This window comes from Caloenas nicobarica, chromosome 11 (assembly GCF_036013445.1).
Source record: "Caloenas nicobarica isolate bCalNic1 chromosome 11, bCalNic1.hap1, whole genome shotgun sequence".
Classification (NCBI taxonomy): Eukaryota; Metazoa; Chordata; class Aves; order Columbiformes; family Columbidae; genus Caloenas; species Caloenas nicobarica.
In genome coordinates, this window is record NC_088255.1 from 8,572,268 (window position 1) to 8,595,078 (window position 22,811).

At 35.8% G+C, this 22,811-nt stretch overlaps 1 protein-coding gene across 1 annotated transcript in view; it reads left to right on the forward strand.

The window, feature by feature from the left end:
• Positions 1-22,811, forward strand: part of CACNA2D3 (calcium voltage-gated channel auxiliary subunit alpha2delta 3) — a 437,844-nt gene that overhangs the window by 74,285 nt on the left and 340,748 nt on the right. The window contains exon 3 of the mRNA XM_065642557.1: positions 20,575-20,691. Coding sequence (XP_065498629.1) covers positions 20,575-20,691 — 117 coding nt within the window. The remainder of the gene's footprint in view (positions 1-20,574; positions 20,692-22,811) is intronic.

The window sequence follows — 22,811 nt, forward strand, 5'->3', positions numbered from 1 at the left end:
GTGCTAAATTTTTGTGCTAGAATTCTATGAATCTGTATTTTCAGTAGATTTTCAAGGAGAGGACTCATTTGGGACACTTTCAGACCTGCAGTCCTCAAACAAAATTGCCAGTGAGAGGATTGGAGCCACCGTAGGAATGGGAAGTACAGTATCAGTTCCTGAAAAATAACATATACTTCACTAGCGATTTGTAATTGTTGGATGAGCTCTTAAAATAGTGATAAAACTGATTATGTTTTTATTAAATAGAACACAAATGCAAAATACATAATGCAGTGTGGAGTTCCTAAAGTGCTTTATTTTATGATTATTAGAAATTGATGATAGTGATCACATCAAGCCACTGTTTAGTACGCATTCAGTCTTAGCATAGATATGGAATTGTCCTCAGGTTATAGGATATTACAGAATATCTGTATTTTGGAACCTCTCACCTTTTCCATAAGCTATAGTAGGTAAAAACTTCAAATAGAGTAGATAAAATATAAATGTTTATAAAATAAAGCAATATTGAATATTCCTGTTACACCTCTTCGAAATGCTGTAAAGCACTATTTTGCTGCAGTACCTTTGCACGTTTTGGGACTTCATATGAGACTGCTCACAGCTTTTATTTAGTTGTAGTAGTATATCGTTCTGTGTATTGCATTGCATTTATATTGTATACAAGTCCGATTCTTGCTCCTGCTTGAATTATAGATTCTTGTATTCCATACTACTTTTACAGTGTTTTGGACTAATTCATGCAGTCTATAAATACTTTTAACTTTAAGATCTCAGTCTGGCCGTTCCTACTCCTGTGAGTACTATTTACACAAGTAGGAACTGCATTGATTTCAGATTGATCAAGTAGATGAAGGAGGGTTTGCAGGAACGTATCATTATGTATGCAAATTTCTTTGAGTTTAAAATTACTTGGAACACTTGCATCGAATGTATTAAGCAATAGAATTCCCTTGAGCTTTATGAAGAAAAAAAAAAAAGTCCTAAAAAAAGATTCACCAACTCCTACCTGAGAAATTTTTTTAGGCTAGTTATTTTTTTTTTTTCTTGTTTCTTCCCCTCTACCCCCATGTTAGCATTATGAAACTGGTTAGTAAAGTCATGGTTTCTTTCAGACTGTTTTATTAACTTCAGCTTTCTTTGTACCTCGTTTTCACAGAGGTTTTTACCTATGGTTAATAAAAAAAGTTTGATGTGTTAACATTGTGGTTTATTTTGGTGGAATACATGAATCTCTTTCCCCTTTTGGTATATTTATTATCATTTCCAAGAAGCTGAGTATAGCTAGGCACTTTGTATTTCTCAGTGGGAACCTGTAGAAGCAAACAGTTTGTGTAGGACTCTCTCTCTATTATTTTTGGGCTGGAGAAATATGACATACAAGAAAATTGCTTAGGCAGTTAGATTTTGTTGTCCATCGGGATGGATTGCACGCTCTGCTTTAGAAGAAAAGAAATTATGATTTATGCAAGTACATAATGGTCCAGGGTAATGAGCACATCCTTTGTGCAAATGAAATTCAGGCAACCATAATATACAGAAGAAATAGTGACAACTGTGAATTACAGACCCATAATTCCACTGAGGAGTTCTGCTGTTGACATAAACTTCAAATGCGAAGCTTGGGTGGTTTGTGATGATCCATCACTGGAGCCCAGAAGAGAAATTGATTCCAGTGCAAGCTCCATGATCCCAAATTCGTGTGATTTTTTTTTTTTTTTTTTTTTTTTTTTCCCCTTCCCCTTGTGTGCTCAACACATGATCCTCACTTCCTTTCCCATTTAAAATAGTGTCTCTCTACATCTTCCTACCTTACTGAGAGTGTGAGGGCTCTCATGTGTTCTCTCTCCTTTTCTTGCTGGCTTATGGATAGGAACAGTAATAGCTTTTGTTTTCAAGCTACTGCAAACTAACACCCAAGCTGTAGTTGGAATGGTTTTAGTACTGTATTTTTTAAATGTCTGAAGGTTGATTGCCCATCAGTCAGCTTAGATTCTTTGACACTGTGCTTGAGGAATACTTCTAGCTTAATACGTGCATGATTTTATGGAATCTAAATAGAGAATAAGTGTTTTGTGATTCTAACTGCAATTATTTGAGCCTCTATTTCTTGTGGAGTTGTGCAGTTTTCAATTAAGTAGTGGCTGGAAAATATTTTTATGCAATGCATTTCTTAAGAGTTCTTTGTGGGGGGAAATAATAATAGAGCATCTATGTTGAAAAGCATTGGTTTTATTTTTTAAGTGATATCAATTCCTTGTGATGCTTCACGATAGATATTTACCATACACTGAAGTGGATAACTAGTTTTACAAACTGAGTGACAGATTATGTTCATAAACATTTCGTGGTAGATAAGCACACAAAGATTTTTTTTTTCTTGTTTGTTTGAATGTATCACAGTGCTTCAGAATGACAGATATTTTGTGTTCTTGCCTACCTAAGGAGTGTTGCTTTTTAGTCTGTGTGTATCTTCCTTTCATGTGAGTTATGCCAAGTATATTTTATTCCATCGGATTCCAGTTTTACTCAAGAGCCTGTGTTCTTTTCACTTTTTTAGACACATACTTCTGGTAATATATAAAAAACGAAACCAAAACCAAACACAAATCAATCAAACAAACAAAAAACCCCGAAACAAAAGCAGCAAGAAAAACCCAAACCAAAACAACCAAACAAAATCAATAAAAACCCCGATTTTTTTTTTTTTTTTTGACTTTTTATATTAGGTTTGAAGTTAGCTAGCTAGGGGTTTTTTTAGCAATCGATGTAATAAGCCTTTGCCTTTTACGCAGATCCAGTATATGTGGCAAATGTTATTACTGGAATGCTGTTATTATTGACTGTGTGTGTTACTGTAGTTCCGCAGATTTTTGGTGGTGTTTGGGATTGCGCCACACAGAGACTGATGCCAAGTGTTCAGAACAGCAACTAATTCTCAGCCCTGAAACAAATTGTTCTTGGGGCTGGGCTGCTGGGCTTCTTCACAGGCTTTGTTTTCTGCCTAATTTGCAAGACTAAGCCTAAGAGCAAGGTGAAGCTGACTATGGAAATATTATTATCCTTGTTTAATACCTTGAGAACAGCAGCACTGAGGAATTAAGTGACTAAATGAAGTTTTTGCAAAACTCCGTGGCAGAGCTGGGACCTGAGCCCAATCCTTTTGAGTCCAAGGTTAATATCTAAACCACCAGACCGTTCTTCCTCTAAGACTGTAGCCTTCATTATAACCCCAGATTTCACTTATGCTAATTTTATTGCAAAACCAAAATCCCTTTGACTTAAATTTTCCGTAGTTGCTCTCAAATAACAAGGGAGCTTAAAAATGCTTCTGCAAAGTCTGTTTGACTATTATTAGGTTGTATTTATTGGTAAAATGACTGATTTTTCCAAATGTCTTTAAGCTTGAATGGTAAGATTTTTTTATGCCGTCTGTGAGATTTCCTTTCCTCTGTCCCTAATATTACAGATGATTTTATTATTTACTGCAAGCATTGCCTGAAACTAGACAGATCATGCTTATCTCAGCAATATTTGAACTACAAAGCATAATTTTGATATATTTATTCTCTCTCTCAATATATATTTATATGTAAAACGAAACCTGAATTCTGAAGAAAATATTAATAATGTGACAGTTCAGCGTTCTTAAATGTAAAGCCTCTCTAAAGAGAGAGTTGATATCAGGCTTCATTTATATTGTAGCTCTCATTTTATAGAATTAAAAATTTCATATTCAAGACAGAAAAAAAAAAATGAAGCATATATGCTACCTGTCCAGAAGGTTGTTTTATTATCGAGCAAAACGATGATTTCTTCAAATGCAATGTGTGAAACTAAACCAGGAATAATCTGGGAATTTTTTGCAATTTTGCCCCCAGTAAAGGGTGACAAGCCAGGACCAGTAGCTGGAAGAACAATAAATAATCGAGTCTGAACATGTTTACTACAAATTATTGGGAAAGAAATAGAAATATTAAGTAAGTCTTAAATATTGTATATCTAGTGGGAATGAGCTGTTTTAAGAAAAAAGCCAGCCTTTTATTTACCAAAATATTTTCAAGGGAATTCAATTTTCAGATACAGCGTTAAAGATCTGTTTGGTTAAGATATCCTACTGGGGTAGGAATAAATTTAATGATACTTTTGAATATTTAGTCATTCTTATTCAGTTTGCTCTGTGAGATATGCCAATACTTAGTCCTCTTAAACTATTTCAGAAGATCTTAAGTTCAAACACCTTCAGAAGATCTTTGTAACTATTTTAGTAAATGAATAATATATTTTAAATCTTTATACATCCTTCCTGTACAAAGATTTTGAAGAATAATGGCAGTTTCAGCATCAAACTATCCCTATAAGACAAGTTTAATTTGTTTTATGAGGAAATAAAGACACAGAAAAGTTAATTCCATCAGAAGACTGCTGCCGGGCTGGGGAGGGAGCCTCACAGTGCTTAAGAGATTTGTGTTGTCGTCTTAGTTGTCATTTAGCAAGTGCTTTGTTTTGACTCTTAGTGTACTGTGCAAAAAAGAGGACCTATTTATCCTTTCTTTTTGTCCATGTATGACTCTTAAACCAGAAGAGAAGGGAATTTACTACATTTTGTACAGACAATATACTAAAGTTAAGCTCTAAGTGTCATGGAATCAGACATTTTTTCTAAATTTATTGATCCTTTCATATGCTGTTAGTAGTTAACTGATATAATTTAGAAATTGGGTTACTGAAGAATTCCAAGGAAAACCAAAGATGACCAGCTGATTATGGCCTTGACTCGTTTGTTGTTAGAGAATTTGTAAAATGTTTCTGCTTGTTAGTGAAATTATTATCTAGGAACAGAGATTTTTCTGGACAGGATTATAGCCACTGCATGCTAATTAATGGAACAAAGAGATGCAGATTACAGAAGCAATAACAGTAAAATATCCAGGAACAGTTGCATCGGGACATTATCTTCCTGGCAGCTGTGCTGGTGTGCGCTTTGGCACTTCTCCTCGTGTCATCCCACAGTAACCAGAGACTTTTCCAAGGGCCTCACAGAAACATGCCTCATCCTGTTCCTGTGGCTCTTCTTTTCCAGAGAGTAATCTTACACACTGGGTCAGCAGAACCAGATGGGGACAAGAAAATAATCTAGAAACTGGTGTTCTTAGTGGGATGTTAATGGTTCACCAAAAGTGGTAGAGAATGGGTCATTCCTTTAACCACTAATTGTGAAAAAAACAGTTTATGGTGGAGTGAGTCACTTTTCAAAAATACATATTGGTAACTCGGGTATCCTTAGTCTGTTTTGGCAAGAGATCATAATGTATAGTGGAGGATATTTCCACAGCTATCAGGGTCACCAAAGCTTTCTAAATCTGGTAACTGATCATTACTTTTTACTGGAAAGCATGGATATATGATAAAAGATTGGTTTTCTAGAAGCATGTTTTCACTTCTAATACTGAGTACCAGAGATTAGAAAGAGCACATATAGGTATCCTGTGGCATCTTCAACTTCTGCTCCAATATTTAGTAATGTCATCTTGTTGGGGCTCCTAGTGGCTTTTTGTGTAGTGTGTGCTATTTCACACCATGTGGCACCTAAGCTCCAGTATGTACATAGTTACTTCAGAGAGTGAATTAATGCAATTTTCTGTTCTTTGTGTTGGAAATGAGCTTATATCAACCACAGGTCTCTTCTAAAGCTATCACCAAAAACTCTTCATTTGAAGCAAGAATATAAATGGGCTGGAGTGTGACTGGAGTATCTGCATGCTTATTCCTTGACTTCTTTTCAAATGCAGTATTGATAGATAACTGTAAAACTGTCAGGAATCAAATTAACATTCTTTAATGTAAGCTGTTATTGTGAAATTATCTAACAACAATAAATGTTCTCTCTCTCTCTGTGCCTTATAGATGTATAATTTTATTTTTCTGCCTTGCAAGGAGTAAATGATGAAGCGATTGGCTGTATTCTTGTGGTTTGACATTTAATCTCCAGTTCGAACACGAAAATTTTGAAGAATAAGCCAAAAGCAAATTGCTGATTATGAACAGTGTGATGATTTTTTTGTTTTGTTTTGTTTTTGTTCTGTTTTGTTTGTCATAAAGGCTGGAAAACATTCCCATTTCAACTAAGGCATCTTTCAATGTCGCCTGTTTAAGGTGATGTGGAGACATGTAGAGATGTAAGATCAGTACCTTTAAAACATAAATAATGCTCAGAAATCCTTACAGGCTCCGTAGATGTGAATTAGTGAAGTGTTGCATGCAGACTTGGGCTATTCCTGCAAAAGGACTTTTTTCCATTTTCAAAATCCCTTTAGATGAGTTTCGGTGTAGTTGATACATAATCTGATTAGAATGTTGCCGCATCGTTTGTTCAGGGCTACGTGAGGATAAGCAACATTCTGCTTGTCTGTTCCCAGCATCCCAGAGACTGAACACAACCATAACAACTCTTTTCCCTGTTTGTGGTTCATAGCTGTGACTGACGTTGGGTCTGGAATGGCATTAGTGTCTCCTCACGTGCATCTCTCAGTAGTACTTATACACCTCTAACAGTAATCTGGAAAATGTGTGAAACCAGATGATGTGATGAGCAGGTCTTGCTAATGAGCCTAATCAAACTGGTTTACTTGTCCTTCCACCTTGGGAGAGAGAGGAAGAGTCAGTTGGTGACTAGGGACCTTGAGGGTCAGTCATTTCAGTCCCCTGGCTCCAGGAATTGCTTAGGAAGAAGAGACCTCAAACCTCTCCACTTAGAGTTTACTGCGTTGCCTCAGATGCTCCCGAAACAGCAGAATGCCTCAGATCTGAGGGCGAGTCTTCTACCTACCTCAAAGTCCTTCATTAGAGGCCACTTCAGGTTTTTCCTGTCAAGTATTTAGGATATCTTGTGAGTGCAGTTGCTCATATGTAGAGTTTTAGACATTATTCCTGAAATAAAAATCCATAAGGGATCATGATCTTGAAAGCAGAGTTGTTACTAAAATCAAATGGTTAGAAGGGAACTTTATTTTGAAGGAGTTAAAGGCAACCATTTTTCATGCCTTTTTTTTTTTAAAGCCACTGAAAAACAATCCTTATTTTGTGAATGAAAAAAACTCGGTGGTTTCCTTGATGATGCTAAAAAAGAATGGTCGAGTACAAAGTTGTTTTTATAATGCTATAAGATTTTCAATTACCAGAACCCTTCCCAAATGTGATACTGTAAGAGCAATACAGGCTTTTTCAGAATTAGTAATTTCTATGCAAACACTGAAAGTCGATATAAAATAAATGAATAGCTTTATTGTAACAGGTTATATCATCATAGTATAAGGTAGAATTCTAGTATACGGAAAAAATGCAGGTAGTGCAACCTATGATTAAAACCGTGAATTGTTTTCAGTTGGTGTTTAAAAGAAAATGTAGGTGGTGTTCTTGTGAAGTCTTAAAGATATCTTGTATCTTTTGCTAGTGGCTATTATGCATTTGGGCACCTCGGGAACAAAGAAATGACAGAGAAATGGATGGCCTGGGCTTAACTAAGTAGGTGATGGTACAGATGAGGCCCGATAAGCTTAACACTTCATCTCCGTGCTGCCACTGTGGTTTGCAAGGAGATTAGAACTGTCTGACTGTGAGGAGGGCAAGCTCCACAAATTCACTCATACATGGCAGTTCTGTAATGAGGTGATACTTCATTCCTTAAACTACTGAACTGGAACTGCACAAACAGATGTTTGCCTCTGGCAGTCCTGTGCGTGCAGCATGGGCTCTGCCGCACCTCCAAATGCAAACAGAACGTCCCGTTGCCACGATTATGTTTTATTGATGTACACTGTTCTTTGTACATTTGTAATAATAAGGGACAAATTGTATTTTTTGTGAAAGGAGGAAACCTGCAAGTAAATTCAGGGTGTTTACATTGCAGGGTAGAGTTTAATAAGAATCTAAATAATTGTTATTAATTTTCAGCACGGTAACATGACAAAATCTGGTGTTGGAAATTAAGAGTATTCTGCCCTTGGTTATGTGTATTATGTTCTTTCACAGCAAAACTTTTTTTAGATGGCTCACAAGACGGAGATGTGACCCTACATTATGAATCTTTTACACAGTAAACAACCAAAGGCCAAGCTCAGTCTCAGATTTTTTGAGCTTGATGATACGAGTTTAGCAAAACTATGTGAGGATGTGTTGAGAATCAGAAAAGACCATTGAGACTCTAATCCACACATAGGTAGCTTTAAGTGCTGACTTGTTCTGCCTGCTTCAGTAGGACTTGTGATTTTAATTTAAGTATATGTTAATTACTCTGCTGTCTTAGAGGCTTGAATGCAGTTCACCAAGAAGGTCATTGCTCTGTGGTGAGCAGAGAGGGATTTATCAATAGATCGACCAGCAGTAACCTGTGATTCAGGTGGCTTTGTTCGATGTTCTGCGGTTTAACAAAATAGTGTATTTTTATTAAGCAATGAAATAGCAATCTGCTGATGGCAGTTTGTTGAATGTTATAATGAAGAATATATTTTAAAAATTGAAACTTTAATTGTGATGTCTTTGTGAAAATGTTGTTAATTGTAGCAATTGAAAGTTTACTTTGTGCAAAAATAGTACTTGAAAGAATTCAAATGCAGTGAGTATAAACGTTCTGTTCTTCAGAAAGCAATGGCACTCATTTTAAAAACAGAGAACCAGCAGCTTTATGCTATTTCCTCTTCTAGAGGCTTGCCGGTCTGGGGCCAGTCCCTCAAAGTAACAGGACTACCAAATATCTTTTATTTCCTAAGAAAGGAATGCCTCCAGTAGATGCTGAACACTTAAACATGGTCTTTTTTAATTGCAGAAAAGGCATGATTTAATTACCTGGTGGAGTTGAATCAAATAAACTAAGCTTCAACATAAGCAAAAATATTTTTTCAGTCCTAAGGCTTTCCATTATGGTACAATGAACCATATAAGGCTTAAAACATTTCTATATACATATTCCCTACTACAGTATTTGTGTTGCAAAAATGTGATTTTCGACATTGGCTGTTTGTACTAATGAACATCCCAACTAAAACAAATCTCTTATTTAAGAAGCAAACTTCCAAACTGTAGTACTTGAAAATATCAGCCAGTATATGCATATGCTACTAAAACACAAGCTGTTTTCTCTAAATGTGTGCAAATAAAGTGGTGTGTGTTTTGTGTGTGTGTGTTTTGGTGTTTAGGTGTTTGTTTGGGGTTTTTTTAAGTGCTATAAGCATGTGAACAGAAAAGATACAGTAAGGAGATAACAGTATGTGTTCTTTTTCTAATTCACAACTTTTATGTGATTAAAGTGTTCTTCTACTAGCTTCCTCTCATGTGTGAAGGGAGAAAAAGTTCTTGCTTTGTGCTGTAAGGTCACAGGATACATCCACAAACTAATTCTATCGGTCTTTCTTTGTAATGTTTTTTTCTCATTACACTTCCTTTTATCACTGTGTCTCTCCCTCTCTTATTGTTCCATTTCTGCAGACCTATGCCTGCCTTAAACCCAGCTGTTGTTCTAGGTTTCAGTATTTCTATTTACTTTTATTAGAAAATGCTTATCTTCCATCTGAGAAAAGTTAGATAATTGTCTCCCTAAATTCCATGGTTACTCCTAAATTTAGGTTTTTAGATGGGTATCAGAATACTATGTATCAAAGTGGACTTGTAGTAATAAGAAAAAGCATAACATCTGAATATCTGAACTCAGGCACCTAAATTTAGGCTTCCAATTAATTTCATCACAGAACATGAAAAACTATTTTCTTTTCAAAAATCTGAACTCCCCCCTCAGTCATATCAAAGCCAGCACTTTTTTTTTTTTTTTATCAAATTTTTATCAAATTTTTATCAATTTTTATCAAATTTAATTACCATTAGCCTGGAGGAGAGCACATTGTATTCTTTACGACTTCATAGTATTGATTTGGCTATTATTCATGGCTTCTATTCTCTGCTATGCAGATTGATGCATCTTTAATTCATAGACACATTATCATTAATAGTGGTTTATTGACCAAGCAAAACAAAGCTGTTGCTGGGTCCTTTCTAGTGCAAAAGCTCCATACTTTTTCTGATAAATGTGTTAGGTTATGCATCTTTTATAGATTCTCAAGTTAGCTGGTTTATTTCTATATGCTATGGCAATGACCTATTGTGGTGCTATATGTAATATGCTTTATTTTTTTGGTGAGATGAGCTCTGGTAATGTAATGAATTCCTGAATTACAAAAACTTTCTTGTTGTTTGTGAATCAGACAAAAGCTGAATAAGCATCTCCATGTTTGTGTATGTGTAATAGAACTAACTGCATGTAGAAACCTCTGTAAATAATAGAAAAAGAATGTGACCTACACTTGAACTTGAGATAGGTTTGGTTCAGATTTAGTTTGGTTAAATTTAGGCAAAATATTTTAATTTTGCAAAACCAGCACTAAACTGATGATTTTTTGAAATGTTTATAATCTGATCAAATACTGACACATAAGTACACAAAAATCTACTCTAGCCTGTTAGTCAATTTTTTTTTTTCTTCCTTGTGGGAGGGGAAAAAGAGAAAAGACTGTAATATAGACATGAGACGATACAAATTCATAAGCAGAGTGTCCAGATCTGGTTAGTTTTTGACATACGTTTGGATGAAGGTGCTATCATTATGAAGTTATGTACACTTAAATAAAATGTCTTGTGTTTTCAGTTTGGAGGGAAAATAAAGACTAAGATTGAGGCTGATATTGTTCACTCTTTGCAAAATATTAAATTGCTTAGTGTGTTTATTTACTCTTTGCAGTGATCTTTTGGAATATCTCCTTTTGGTATAGTATTGGTGATGTAAGATACAAAGGCTATTATTCTGTAGATTATTCATCCATTTGTCATTAAGAAAAACAAAGCAAGGCCTACAAATAAAGCGCTCTCTGTGGTTTTGGTGTGTTTGTTGTTTTATGCACAGGACTTTTTCTTAACTAGATTTCAAGATTTGTTTTTGAAAGTGCAAAAGAGAAAAAGACTCTGGGGGAAAAAAACCATATTGGGAGCTAGCAGCATGCCAGTGTTTCAGAGGCCAGTCTAAATATATGCATTATAGCTAAACGGTCCAAAGAGAAAGATCTGGGCAAGGTCTGTTGCACGGAGCATTATTTTATATCATATTACAGTCTTTAAAAGGCAGTTATTAAATATTGAATTGAATGTGGTTTGGCAATCAAACTTTAACCTTTTGTTTTTCCTTGTGTATTTACCAGTTTGTTTTACGAGGCTTTGAAAGAAATCATGGTGAATATACTACTCCACTTAAATGTATAGAAACATTTAGATGTACAGAACATTCTCTGTTTCTTGTGAAGTTTTATAAGTGACTGAGAATCACACATGAAAGTGAAAAGCATTCGCTTGTATGGCAAAAACACAAATGTGTTTTCACACTTCCAGGCAGTGCCAAATACTATAGTTTGGTTTCCAATTTTTTTTTTTTTTTTTTTTACGGTTAGCCTGCTGAAATCTTCTCAAGACATCTGCACATAGACCACATGCGGGAGGACTGATTTGCAGAGATGCTGAGAACATACTGATAGTGCTGGCTTTGATATGACTGAGGGGGGAGTTCAGATTTTTGAAAAGAAAATAGTTTTTCATGTTCTGTGATGAAATTAATTGGAAGCCTAAATTTAGGTGCCTGAGTTCAGATATTCAGATGTTATGCTTTTTCTTATTACTACAAGTCCACTTTGATACATAGTATTCTGATACCCATCTAAAAACCTAAATTTAGGAGTAACCATGGAATTTAGGGAGACAATTATCTAACTTTTCTCAGATGGAAGATAAGCATTTTCTAATAAAAGTAAATAGAAATACTGAAACCTAGAACAACAGCTGGGTTTAAGGCAGGCATAGGTCTGCAGAAATGGAACAATAAGAGAGGGAGAGACACAGTGATAAAAGGAAGTGTAATGAGAAAAAAACATTACAAAGAAAGACCGATAGAATTAGTTTGTGGATGTATCCTGTGACCTTACAGCACAAAGCAAACTGTCCCTTCTGGTTGTCCTTGTTCCAGTTACCATAAAGGCTTTCAGAGAAGACCAATGAAGTTTGGTATACAAAAGAAAATGTTGTAGTAGCTCATCCCAGCTGAGATTTTGGTGGAAACAGTAAGTTGTCAGGTTCCCTACTTCTGAATCTTCAGCCATTCAGAATAACTATCCAGGATGAAAGGACTGCATTCTCTCATTTCTTCAGACTTCTGTGAGGAGCAGATTAGATGTACATGCCTCTGATAGAGTTGCTTTCACCTGAAAATATAAAGATGGATTTGCCTTGGATGAACATGTCCTCTGGGTCATACTGTGATTCTGCAGATTTATACTTATGGATTTTTTGTTCATTGTTTAAAGCCGTTAATGTGAAATACTGTAGTGAGTGTTTTCAAGAGTATCAAGTACATTTTTATAGAAAAAGGAGTCTCCAGGGCAGTTCCACAATGTTCTTTTTTGATTTAAATGAGGGCTTTATATGTTCTGTTCTAAAATAGAAGCAAAGGTATGTATAATTGCATAGATAGCTTCTGTAAAATATATTTCTAAAGCAGTTTTTAATAGTCTCGGTTAACTGGCTGTTACAACACCCATGCTGGCCTGTGAAGATGTTTCACATATCTAAAAGAATTTACAAGACAGTAATTTGCTTTTTCAACCATTTTAAATATGATTGAGTTTATAGTTGGACAAGACGGTGAGCTGGCACTCTTTTGCAGAAGAGTCCGAAGTCCCCTGAGCCTGTGCCAGTGGAGGCTGGAGGCAGCAGCAGGACAAACCTTTGCAAACAGGTTTTGTTACCCAGGTTGGCCCTGACCCAAAGCAGCTCTGCTAAAGGGAAAGACGAGAGTGTATTCCTGCCCTCTGTTTGACTGCTTAGGCTTACATCTCCTAACTAGATTGTTATTTGGATCACCCTTTTTTGGTGATGGTTGTTTAGGGGAGGCTTATTAACTACTTTAAGTAAAAATTGAAAAACTGAATTAGTCTTAGAGAGCAAGCATCTGAAACTCCTGGAGTCTGTTTCCTTATCTTTTTCTTTATTAGAGAGTATTATAATTCATGCACCACCCAAATGACAGCTGCTTTTAAATTTTGTGATGGGAAATAGTCTATGTTGTTGAGTAGCTTGTATCTTTCCACACTAGCTCCACCGTTTTAACCAGATATATATTCAAGGCTTCCAGTTATTGCTGTTTATATGATACTCCCATATGTATCTAGCTGTGCAAAGGTTTGAGGACATGTCTTGTGTGAAAACGTTTCACAGGCACAGCAGAGGAACATTGCTAAGTCAGGAACTGGGTTTAAATGTTTGTTTGGTTTTAATTACTATTCAACTTAATGCTTTAATTGATTTGGTTTTGTAGCACTTGCATGTAGCAAGGAGTTAAACACGGATCAGAAGTAAATATCTCTGTAAAGATTAAATGTACTGGACATATGGTGCCCTTGCAATGCCTGTAAGATACTTACATTGTGTGTGAATTATTTTGCAAGGAAAGCAGTAACTATCCTTGTCAACTCTGCTGATGATAATTTTCCCAGGATAGCTGATCTTTGGCTATAATACACCAGCTACAGCTTTGATTAACAAATCATAGTAAAATAGGATGCAACAAATATTTCAGTATTTTGCATTTCAAAGAGTATTTTATGAAGTAACTAAATGGGAGTTTGAGGCAACAGGAGTTCCTTGGACACCAGTGTGTGACAAGAGTCAAATGTGACAGGCTAATGTAGAGGTCTTTGGAGTCATTTGATGGAGTGAATAAACATTTCTCTGCAGAAAAGAAAATGAGTGTGCTGTCACACTGGTCATTGCTGATGGATTTCATCAACACAAATTGGTTCAGTAAAGGTTAATAGGAGTGTGTAATGTGGTGTAACACAAACTCCCAATTATCAAGGAGTTCTCTAATGTCAAGGTGAGGAGGAATACGCTGTTGAGACTCATATGCCCATGCAGATCAAGCTGAACTCAACAAAGTTATCTGTGGTCTGTTGGGCAGGGCACTGGAAGAGTAGCCACGAGACCTCATTCTCTTTGTAGTTCTGAACTGTTGTGTGACATTGGGGATGTCACTGAATTTATCTCTGTTTCAGTATCCTCATGTACAGAAGGGAGATTATCATAGATGCTCCTTTTATAAAGCCTTTGGAACTCCGTGGGTGAAAAATTCTACATCAGCTCTGAACTAAAATAATTTTGTTTACAAATGCTCACCAGCCTTCAACAACAAAATAAAAATAACTCTTACTGTTGCTTTTTTTAAGGTCTTTATAGTTGCTTCACTGCAAATGTTTTAAGGTAAGGAGGACCAGATAATAAAAACATAACAGCAGCACTCTAGTTTAAAATAAACAAACAAAACAAATCACACCAGTACGGGGTCAACGGGATAATCAGAAATACAAAATTTTTTACTTGGGAGAGATTCACAGATGAGTCTATCGGAGGAGGGCACCATCTGTATTTGATAGCTCTGCTGTGGTAGTGCCATCTGAGTACCCTTCTGCTCAGTGGAAAAGCTCAGATTCCCACTCACAGGCACATGTCATTCTGGAGGCTGCATTTTATGTGGCTTAAAATCCAGGTTTATTCCAACAGTGCATATATAACTAGTGACCCCTCACTTCTGATGAAACATTTGAAGGCTGTGCTGTATATTTTCAAATCTTCTGCTAGGAATTGCTTTGCTATCTCTCCCATGCAGAAGGGGTGTGTGTGAGCATGGTAGAGCAGGAGCTCGCATCACCTAAGATTTGAGCTTTCACAGTTTGTGTCCCATCAATTTGAACAGGGGTATCGTTTTAAAATAAAATTGTCTTGTAAAATGCTGTGATAGTTTTTCCACATCAAGAGCAATTTATATCCTTAGTCTTGATTTAGAGGCCATGTTTTGATTATAGTGGAAAGCCTTGCACTGTGCATAGTTCCTCTAATTTCAATAGAACTGTTAATGGTGTAAGGCAGCACTTAATTTGACTGCATTGTCAGTTTACTCCATGTATATTGTAGGTTTGGGGTTTTATAATTTCAAAACAAACAACAAACCCACCAAAACATCAACAAACACCCCCCACCCCCCCCCCAACCAATCAAAAAAACTCCCAAAAAACCCCAACCAAAACCAGCCCTGCCAAACAAACAAAAAACCATGAAAAAAACAAACCCATCACACTGTAAAAAGCAGGTGTTAAAACACCCTGAACAAATGCCATTTGTTGTAAATTTTGTGCAGTAGTGTTAATAACGTATAAATTTTAAAAAATATTATACAATGAGAAGACCATAAAAAATGAATGTGAGCTTTATTTTTAGATTGTGATGAGGAATAGATTAGTGAAAGGGAAAGACAACAACAGCACAAACCAACCAACCAACCAAACCCCCAAACAAATGACAAAAACAACATAACAAAACCAAACCACGAACAGAAAGCCCCAATGCATTTTTCTTGACGCATAAAATTCAGTATATTATCAACCCCCTGATCCCTACACTCTAGAAGAACTCGACCTAAAAATCTAAGGTTACTTTGGGTTGGAAACTTAACATTAATGAAGAAATCCAGAAGTTTACAGCTTATAAGATCTCTGTTTAAGACCGCCCTTGCTTTTGACTCTGTAACTAAAGAGCTGCAAATTGGTTTAGCTGCAGGCTTTTTGCAGCCTTGTAGACTCATTTGTTGATTACACTTGATTGTCAGGACATTTCAAATACTTAATTAAAAATAGTTCCAATAAGCCAACGAACTCATGTGACACTTCAACACTTGTGTGCCAGAGGGGGTCACTGGTAAGACTTTCATGGCAGAGTGTCTGAATCAAGTTTGAACAGTTTGAGCAATACATGGCACAGCCTTTCTCCTGGGCAATAGATATTAATTGAAATTAAAAGTTGGTAATTTAATCAAAAGTGTATGTTTCTGTAACCTCAGTTTACATTTAAAATGTTGAGACTTGAACATCTGAAAGTGGTTTTGGTGTGCTGTTTTTTCGTTGTGTGTGCTGTGGTGTGTGGGTGTTTGGTTTGGTGGTGGTTTTTTGTTTGTTTTGTGGGGTTTTTTGTTTGGTTGGTTTTTGGTTTTGTTGGTGGTGGTTGTTGTTGTTGTTGTGTTTTTCTCCCCAAATGTCACGGAGTAAACTTTTTTTTTTCATGGAAATAATGAGTAGTTTGGATATTTAATCTTTCATTTGCGTGCTAGTTCTTCTCTTTCATTATAAAACAAAAAAGTGTATACGTGCACATATATATTTAACATGTGACAAAAACTCTCAAATAGCAATATTTATGAAGTATGTGCAACTATGTAAGCTATAGCTATGAGTACAGCTCAAAGGCATGTATCAGTTCCTAATATGCAACACAAACTGACAGATTACTTTTCAAGGATTGTTACGATATTCCTGTTGAGTAAATAAGTGTCGTTAATCAGGATGGTAGTGAAATTTATTTGCTCTGAAAATCCTGGGAATTGGGAATTATTTTCATCATTAATAGCTGTATTGTTCTGTACATGTACAAAGCAGCTCCAGACTTGTTGGAAGACTGAGACTAAGGACTGTTTACACACTTCTAAGTAACTTGAAATATATTCTTATATGGCATAAAGGCAATTATCTTGATTTCAATAAAAGTTGAGAGAAGTACAAATACAAATAAAAATACAAAGATCATGTTTGTCACTGGAGAAAAAACAAGGAGCAAAATTTCAAATTGTATCTGGCATATGGTACCTTTCTGAAATTGTCTTGATTCAAGAGGGTATTTCTTTTCCTGCCTTGGTCACTGAAGCTGTGTGGTTTTTGGTGCGGAATACTTGGATTGCATTGAATGTTTCGGACCTGAGTTTTGTATAGATTGCTTTCTGGTGTGTTATTTCTAGATGCTAAGTTACCATGCAAGAAAAAAGCCCCACGCCTAAATCTATGAACAGTGTTAAAAGTTCTGACAGTGAGGTACTGTTTGTCTTACCCTGGTGCTTATGTGAAATGATCTGGCAAAACAGATACTGAGGAAATAATGTATTTTTTGTGTGCTTTATCAAATGATAAATGATCTTGTCTCTCTGGAGAATTTCTTAGCAAATGCTGATTTTTGCAAGCAGAAAGAATCAGCATTTCAGGTTGTTTTTTGTGTTTTTTTGGTTTGTTTTTGTTTTTTTAATAATGCAGCAAATCGGAAGTTGTATCTGCTCGATCTTCTAGACAACTGGAAATCCACTTATGTAAAGAAATGTCCAACTGTAACTCTAACTTTCTGTACCCTTTTGCTATGCAAGTCAGTTATTTATAGCAAAGTTAAGGCTGCTTTCAACTGCTTTCTAGATTGAATCTAAATTCCCAGTCTCATGCACATTGAGTACTAAGAGAAAGTGCGTAGCCATGCACGGATTATGCTGGCACTTCTTTCCTCCAGCGATAATTGCTAGAGCACAAGGATACTGAAAACAGCTGGTGTTTTTTCCAACCACATAATTTCTCCTGTTTAGGAACCTTCCATTGATGGCTGAAAAAATAATGGAAGTATTTTTATGGAAATGATATACTGAATGTAAAATACGTATTATGTAAACCTCTTATTATTTAAACCTCTTGGTTGCCAAGGTCTTGCAGATCAAGTAAATACTAGTTTGTTGCAAATGGGTTTCCAACAATTAACTAGACATGCACTATGCAAGATGTGTGGTCTTTTAAATAGAACTTAAATAATATCTTCTGTTTCCTCCTTTAGATTTTTTTTTTTTTAAATGTTGGAACTTTAGCATTTAGGAAAAAATGAATTTACGTATTATGAACTAGCATAATTATAAAATCATAAATCGTCAGTTAATACATCATTCCCATCTATTTTGAGTGCAAGTTATTATTAATTTTCAAAAGCACCAGTTAGTAAAAATTGAGAAGGATGACTTTTTAATATGTTCTCACAATAGTGTGATAGACTATATGGTATGATTCTCTAGAAAATTTGTTGACTTCAACTGTGCCATTCACTTTTCAGACAAAGGCAGTGAATAATCTCCTGGTTTTCTTCACTTGATGGCAATGCTTAAATCAATAAATCTCATGACCTGAAAACAGTCTCTTGAAGTGATGCATTTTAGAATACTTTCTAAGAACTCAAAGGTCAAGTCTGAAGGAAACCATTTTCATCAGAACTTGCTATGCTGAACATGATCTGTGCAGTTTGAAATAAGTGATTTAGATTTGTATTCTATCTATATACATATTTGATCTATAAATACGACAGTTGTTCATGACACTGCATTTTGTTTCATTGTTTTAAATTCACTAAAGCTTCAAATCCTGTGGGATGTGAACAGACTTTGACATCAACTGGGAATGTTTTCAATTGACTTTTAATTTACTACATTTTATCACAGTTAGTATTTATTACAATAATGTTTATTTATCTGTTGTCTACTGTGTTATTATGTTTTCTCCAGTAAATAAAAAACCAATATTTTTTCTATTTTAGACAAATAACCATGCTATGCTAAAATAATTTTTTCAGAGTGGAGTTTAGTAATGGCATAAATGGGCTTGCAAAGTTGAAATCAGGACTCTGCTTATGACATTTAAATGTAGATGAAGAAGGGGAAAAAAAAATCTCTCCTCCTGCCTCTAGGGAGCAAAATGCAAGTGGTCTGCTTGACGTTTCTTAGGTTCCTTGGACCAATATTAAAATTTCAGTTAGAACAGAGCCTCATAACTGGAAATAGTGTAGGAAATATATAATTATTAAAAGGGAAAAATTACAGAATATTAAAAAAATATAGTGTCCTACATATTTACTGGCAACTTTGTGTATTTTACCATTCTTATGAAATTGTCTGCAACTAATATTTTATCAAATATTATTTGCCTATCAAAATATTCACACAAGTTTTTACAGAGAAGCATGAAGACTATAGCAAGTCCAGAGTGTCACTTTGCTTGAAAAATTAGTTTTGTCAGAAGAAATGGGTACAGTATGTGCAGGCATTTGCTTACAATTGATTCCTTCCTTCCATCACCAGCCAGAGCATGACTGGGCTTAACTTATTCACTGTTTTGATCATTTTAGTGTTCATACAGGTGCTTTGAGCCACTGTTTGATACTTTTATTCTTTCTTCTCTCTCTGAAGTTATATAAAGTTTGGAGAAAATTGTAATTCTGTAGGAAAGTTTTATCGAATTTTTATTTATTTATTTTAAATGATACCAGCTCATTTTAATGACTCAAGTGTTGTGCTGTGGGTTGCGCTAAGAATTTACTTTATAGGTTTGGAAGACTTCTTTTTTTTTTTTTTTTTTTTTTTTTTTTTTTAATTCCCCCCCACGTGGGGCTCAAGCTGGCAGAAGCCAGGTATGCTTTTCAGCTGCCTCACAGTGTCGTGGAGGTACAATAATGGGAATAGGTTAAGGCAGGGCTGTCAAACTCATTTTCACCGGAGGCCGCATCAGCCTTGCGGTTGCCTTCAAAGGGCCACATGTAATTTTAGGACTAAATAATGTAAATAACTAGTCCTAGTTATATAATAACTAGTCCTCGCAACCGCGAGGCTGATGTGGCCTTGGTGAAGATGAGTTTGACAGCCCTGGGTTAAGGGTTTGGTAATGGGCAATGGTTAGTTCATCACAACTCATACGTGTTTTAAATAGAGATAAGCAAACCATAACTAGGCTGAAAGCCATCACTTCTTAGAATACAGGCTATAGTGGAATGACATGGGAAATAGGGATGTTCTCAGTAGTTAAATGTTCCGAAGATTGACTCCAAATAATACTACGCTTTTCTAGTATATGATATTCTTACAAGCTTCACTGTAAACACTGATGAAGAAATGTTGATATGCAGGAAATATAGGCTAAAAATTCTTTTGAATGTATTTTTAGTGCTTAGTCAGTCTGAGAGTTATTCACACCTCGAAAAGAGTCTATAAGCTAATGCTCATCCATATTGTACAAAGGGTACTTTTAGGCTTGCTTTCAGATAAAGATTTGTGTTTATGTGGTGTATTTAGGGTTTTCTTTACATGGAAAGTTAAGAATGTCTAGATTAACTTGTATGATAAGTATTCATAATGTAAATATGGTATAAAGTTCATGAAATACACATCTACAAGTTCAGCTGAGGAAGATTCTAGGTTGCTAAGGTGGAGTGAATTGCCAAGCATATCACTGGTTTTCAATGACCTTTAGATGGAATATAAAGGTTTTTTACTGCTTTTTTGGGCTGTTGTACAGTTGCAGGGAGGGACAACTTAAACATTTTGAAGGGGAATTATAGTTTTCCTACAGTGCACAAGATAAATATTTCTGTTATATTTTCTTAACAAAGTTCATGTTCTAACCCAGTTGTTCTATCCCTGTGACAGCATCTTGGCACAAAACAGCCTTCTGTCACGCATATAAACGTCAAACAAATGAAGAATGTCAGCAAAAATGTAATATGAAACTAATAATTAGTTGTCAAAAATTCATCTGGTTCACTGCGAATAACTTTTCCCTAATTATTTTTTCTTCTTTTTTTTTTTCCTTCTTCTAGAAATACAAAGAATATGAGAAAGATGTTGCAATAGAAGAAATTGATGGCCTTCAGCTTGTGAAAAAGTTAGCAAAGAATATGGAAGAAATGTTTCACAAAAAGTCTGAAGCTGTAAGGGTAAGCAGCAGATCAATCTGCTATTTCATTCTGTGATGTAAAACTAAGTATATAATTTAGGCTTTGCTCTGACGGGTGTATTAGTGATTGAAGGTCCTGACGTGGAAATGCTAAAGTGTTCAGAAATACTTTAGGATCAGTGCTCAAGAGAATAGATAGAAGTTATTTATAGCATCAAGAGAGAAATGCAAGAGAGTGTAACTAGTTTTGGACTACCAGTTTCCCAATGAATTTGTAAGGTATCATTTGTGTTCAGTAAAACATAACTCCACGTGGTTGTTCATGAAAATGTCAGATGTCAAACTGTTAAACTAAAGCAACTTAATTTCACTGCTCACTATTATAGCATTGCAAGGAATCTTCTGAGTTCAATAACTGTCCTTTAGTTCAAATCTAGAAGACGTAGGTGCCTCAAACGGGGCTAAGTCTAAAATTCCTCTAATTGTTCTACGTACAGCTACATGGAGCTTTTTTTTCTTTTTGTCTCCATTCTGATCACACTTTTCTAGTAGCTTTGGCATCCTATTAGATTAGATTTACCATTAAAAAAAGTTCTGATGTCTGTGTTACACTATATTGAATAGGAGTTCACTGTAACATGCATGTCCTAAAGAATAACAGGTCTTCCTGTTGTAGCTTTGAGTTTACATTATTTTTTGCTAGAAATTTAGATGACTGCAACAGTAGTTCCTGTTACATCACCTAAATCAACAGACCAACAGTACATTTTGCTGATGCTGTTTACTACCAGCTACTCTATTTCAGCCAGATTTGTCTGCTCAATTGAGTTGAAGGTCTTTGTGTCTTAACTGTGGAGCTTTAGGCAGCACCCAAGGACAGGGATTCTATTTGTGTAGCTCTAGATACAATTTCTCCATCAGCCTTTTATTTTTTGCTGTGGTGCAAAAGGGAGGAAGGAATTTGGCGATGTTTTAGAGGTTGAATTTTTTGGGTTGGCAGCAAAGTAAAACATATTTCAGCTTGTAAACTGAGCACACTTGGCAGGAAAGCAGAGAAAGACAATAAACATGGAACCAGCAATTCTATTTTTAGTCTGATTTTCAGAGAATAACTGCACTTTAAGATGTGTACAACAGCTTCTATAAGCCTGCAGAATATTGACTTGGGGTGGGGATTGTTTTCCTTATTCCTTAGCAGAGAAAACTGGTGCCCTGGGATCATAATGATGTGAAATAGCTGTTCTTGGAGCAGCATTGTGTAGAGCGAGAAGTGACCTGCAAGCGCACAAGAGGAAAGTGGAGCTCTGTGCTCTTGGGAAGAGCAGTTTGTCTCTCAATTAGAGCTTTGCAGTGAATGTTTTCTAATGTTTGTGAGTGTTTCGAACTGATTCGGTCTCTTCATACAGATGATGTTTTTATCTTAGGAAAAAAAAAATAGGACCAATATAGGCCATCATGCTCAGGGTAAAAACAAGCCCAAATTCTGTGAAGTTAAGCCATGCCTAGAGTATTGTGTCAAAGGGTTTTAGTGCTGGAAAAAGTGACTGAAATCCAGACCCTTCTCTGGGAGGTTTCTATCTTTAGAAAGGAAGCTAGAAGCTTGAGTGTTGGACAGGGTCAGTTCTGAAAAATGACCTGTTTAGTGTACCTTCCAATAAGGTTATTATTTTTTGCATAATTACATAAAGTGGTCTGTCTTGGTTGCTAGAGATATAGTGAGTGACCTTTTATGTTCTGATGGTAAGTAGTGCTTGGTATTTTATGTCCTGATGAGTACAAAATCCTTCAGTACAGTGCAGGTTTTGCACGAGTTCTGTCTTTAGTACATCATAGCTGCTTCCCTCCTCACATCTGGAGAGGTGAGAAAGGAGTCACAAAGATCCTCTGGACCCAAGACCTCTGCTCCCTACTGAGGCAAAGTAGTGCTGCATCACCTTGCTTCTGATATAATAGAATTTTGAGATAAGCTTTTGATGGAAACTTGTATGAAGAGCACTGAAACCTAGAATTCAGAGTAATATTTTAGATACAGTGGTGGAAATATTGGGGCCAATACTAAATGAAGAGTACCTTACAAAATATTTCTCAGCGCTAGAAATAATGGGATGACCATTGCAAGGGTTCACATCCGAGTACTCAGAAAGCGTGTTTCAGTGTGAC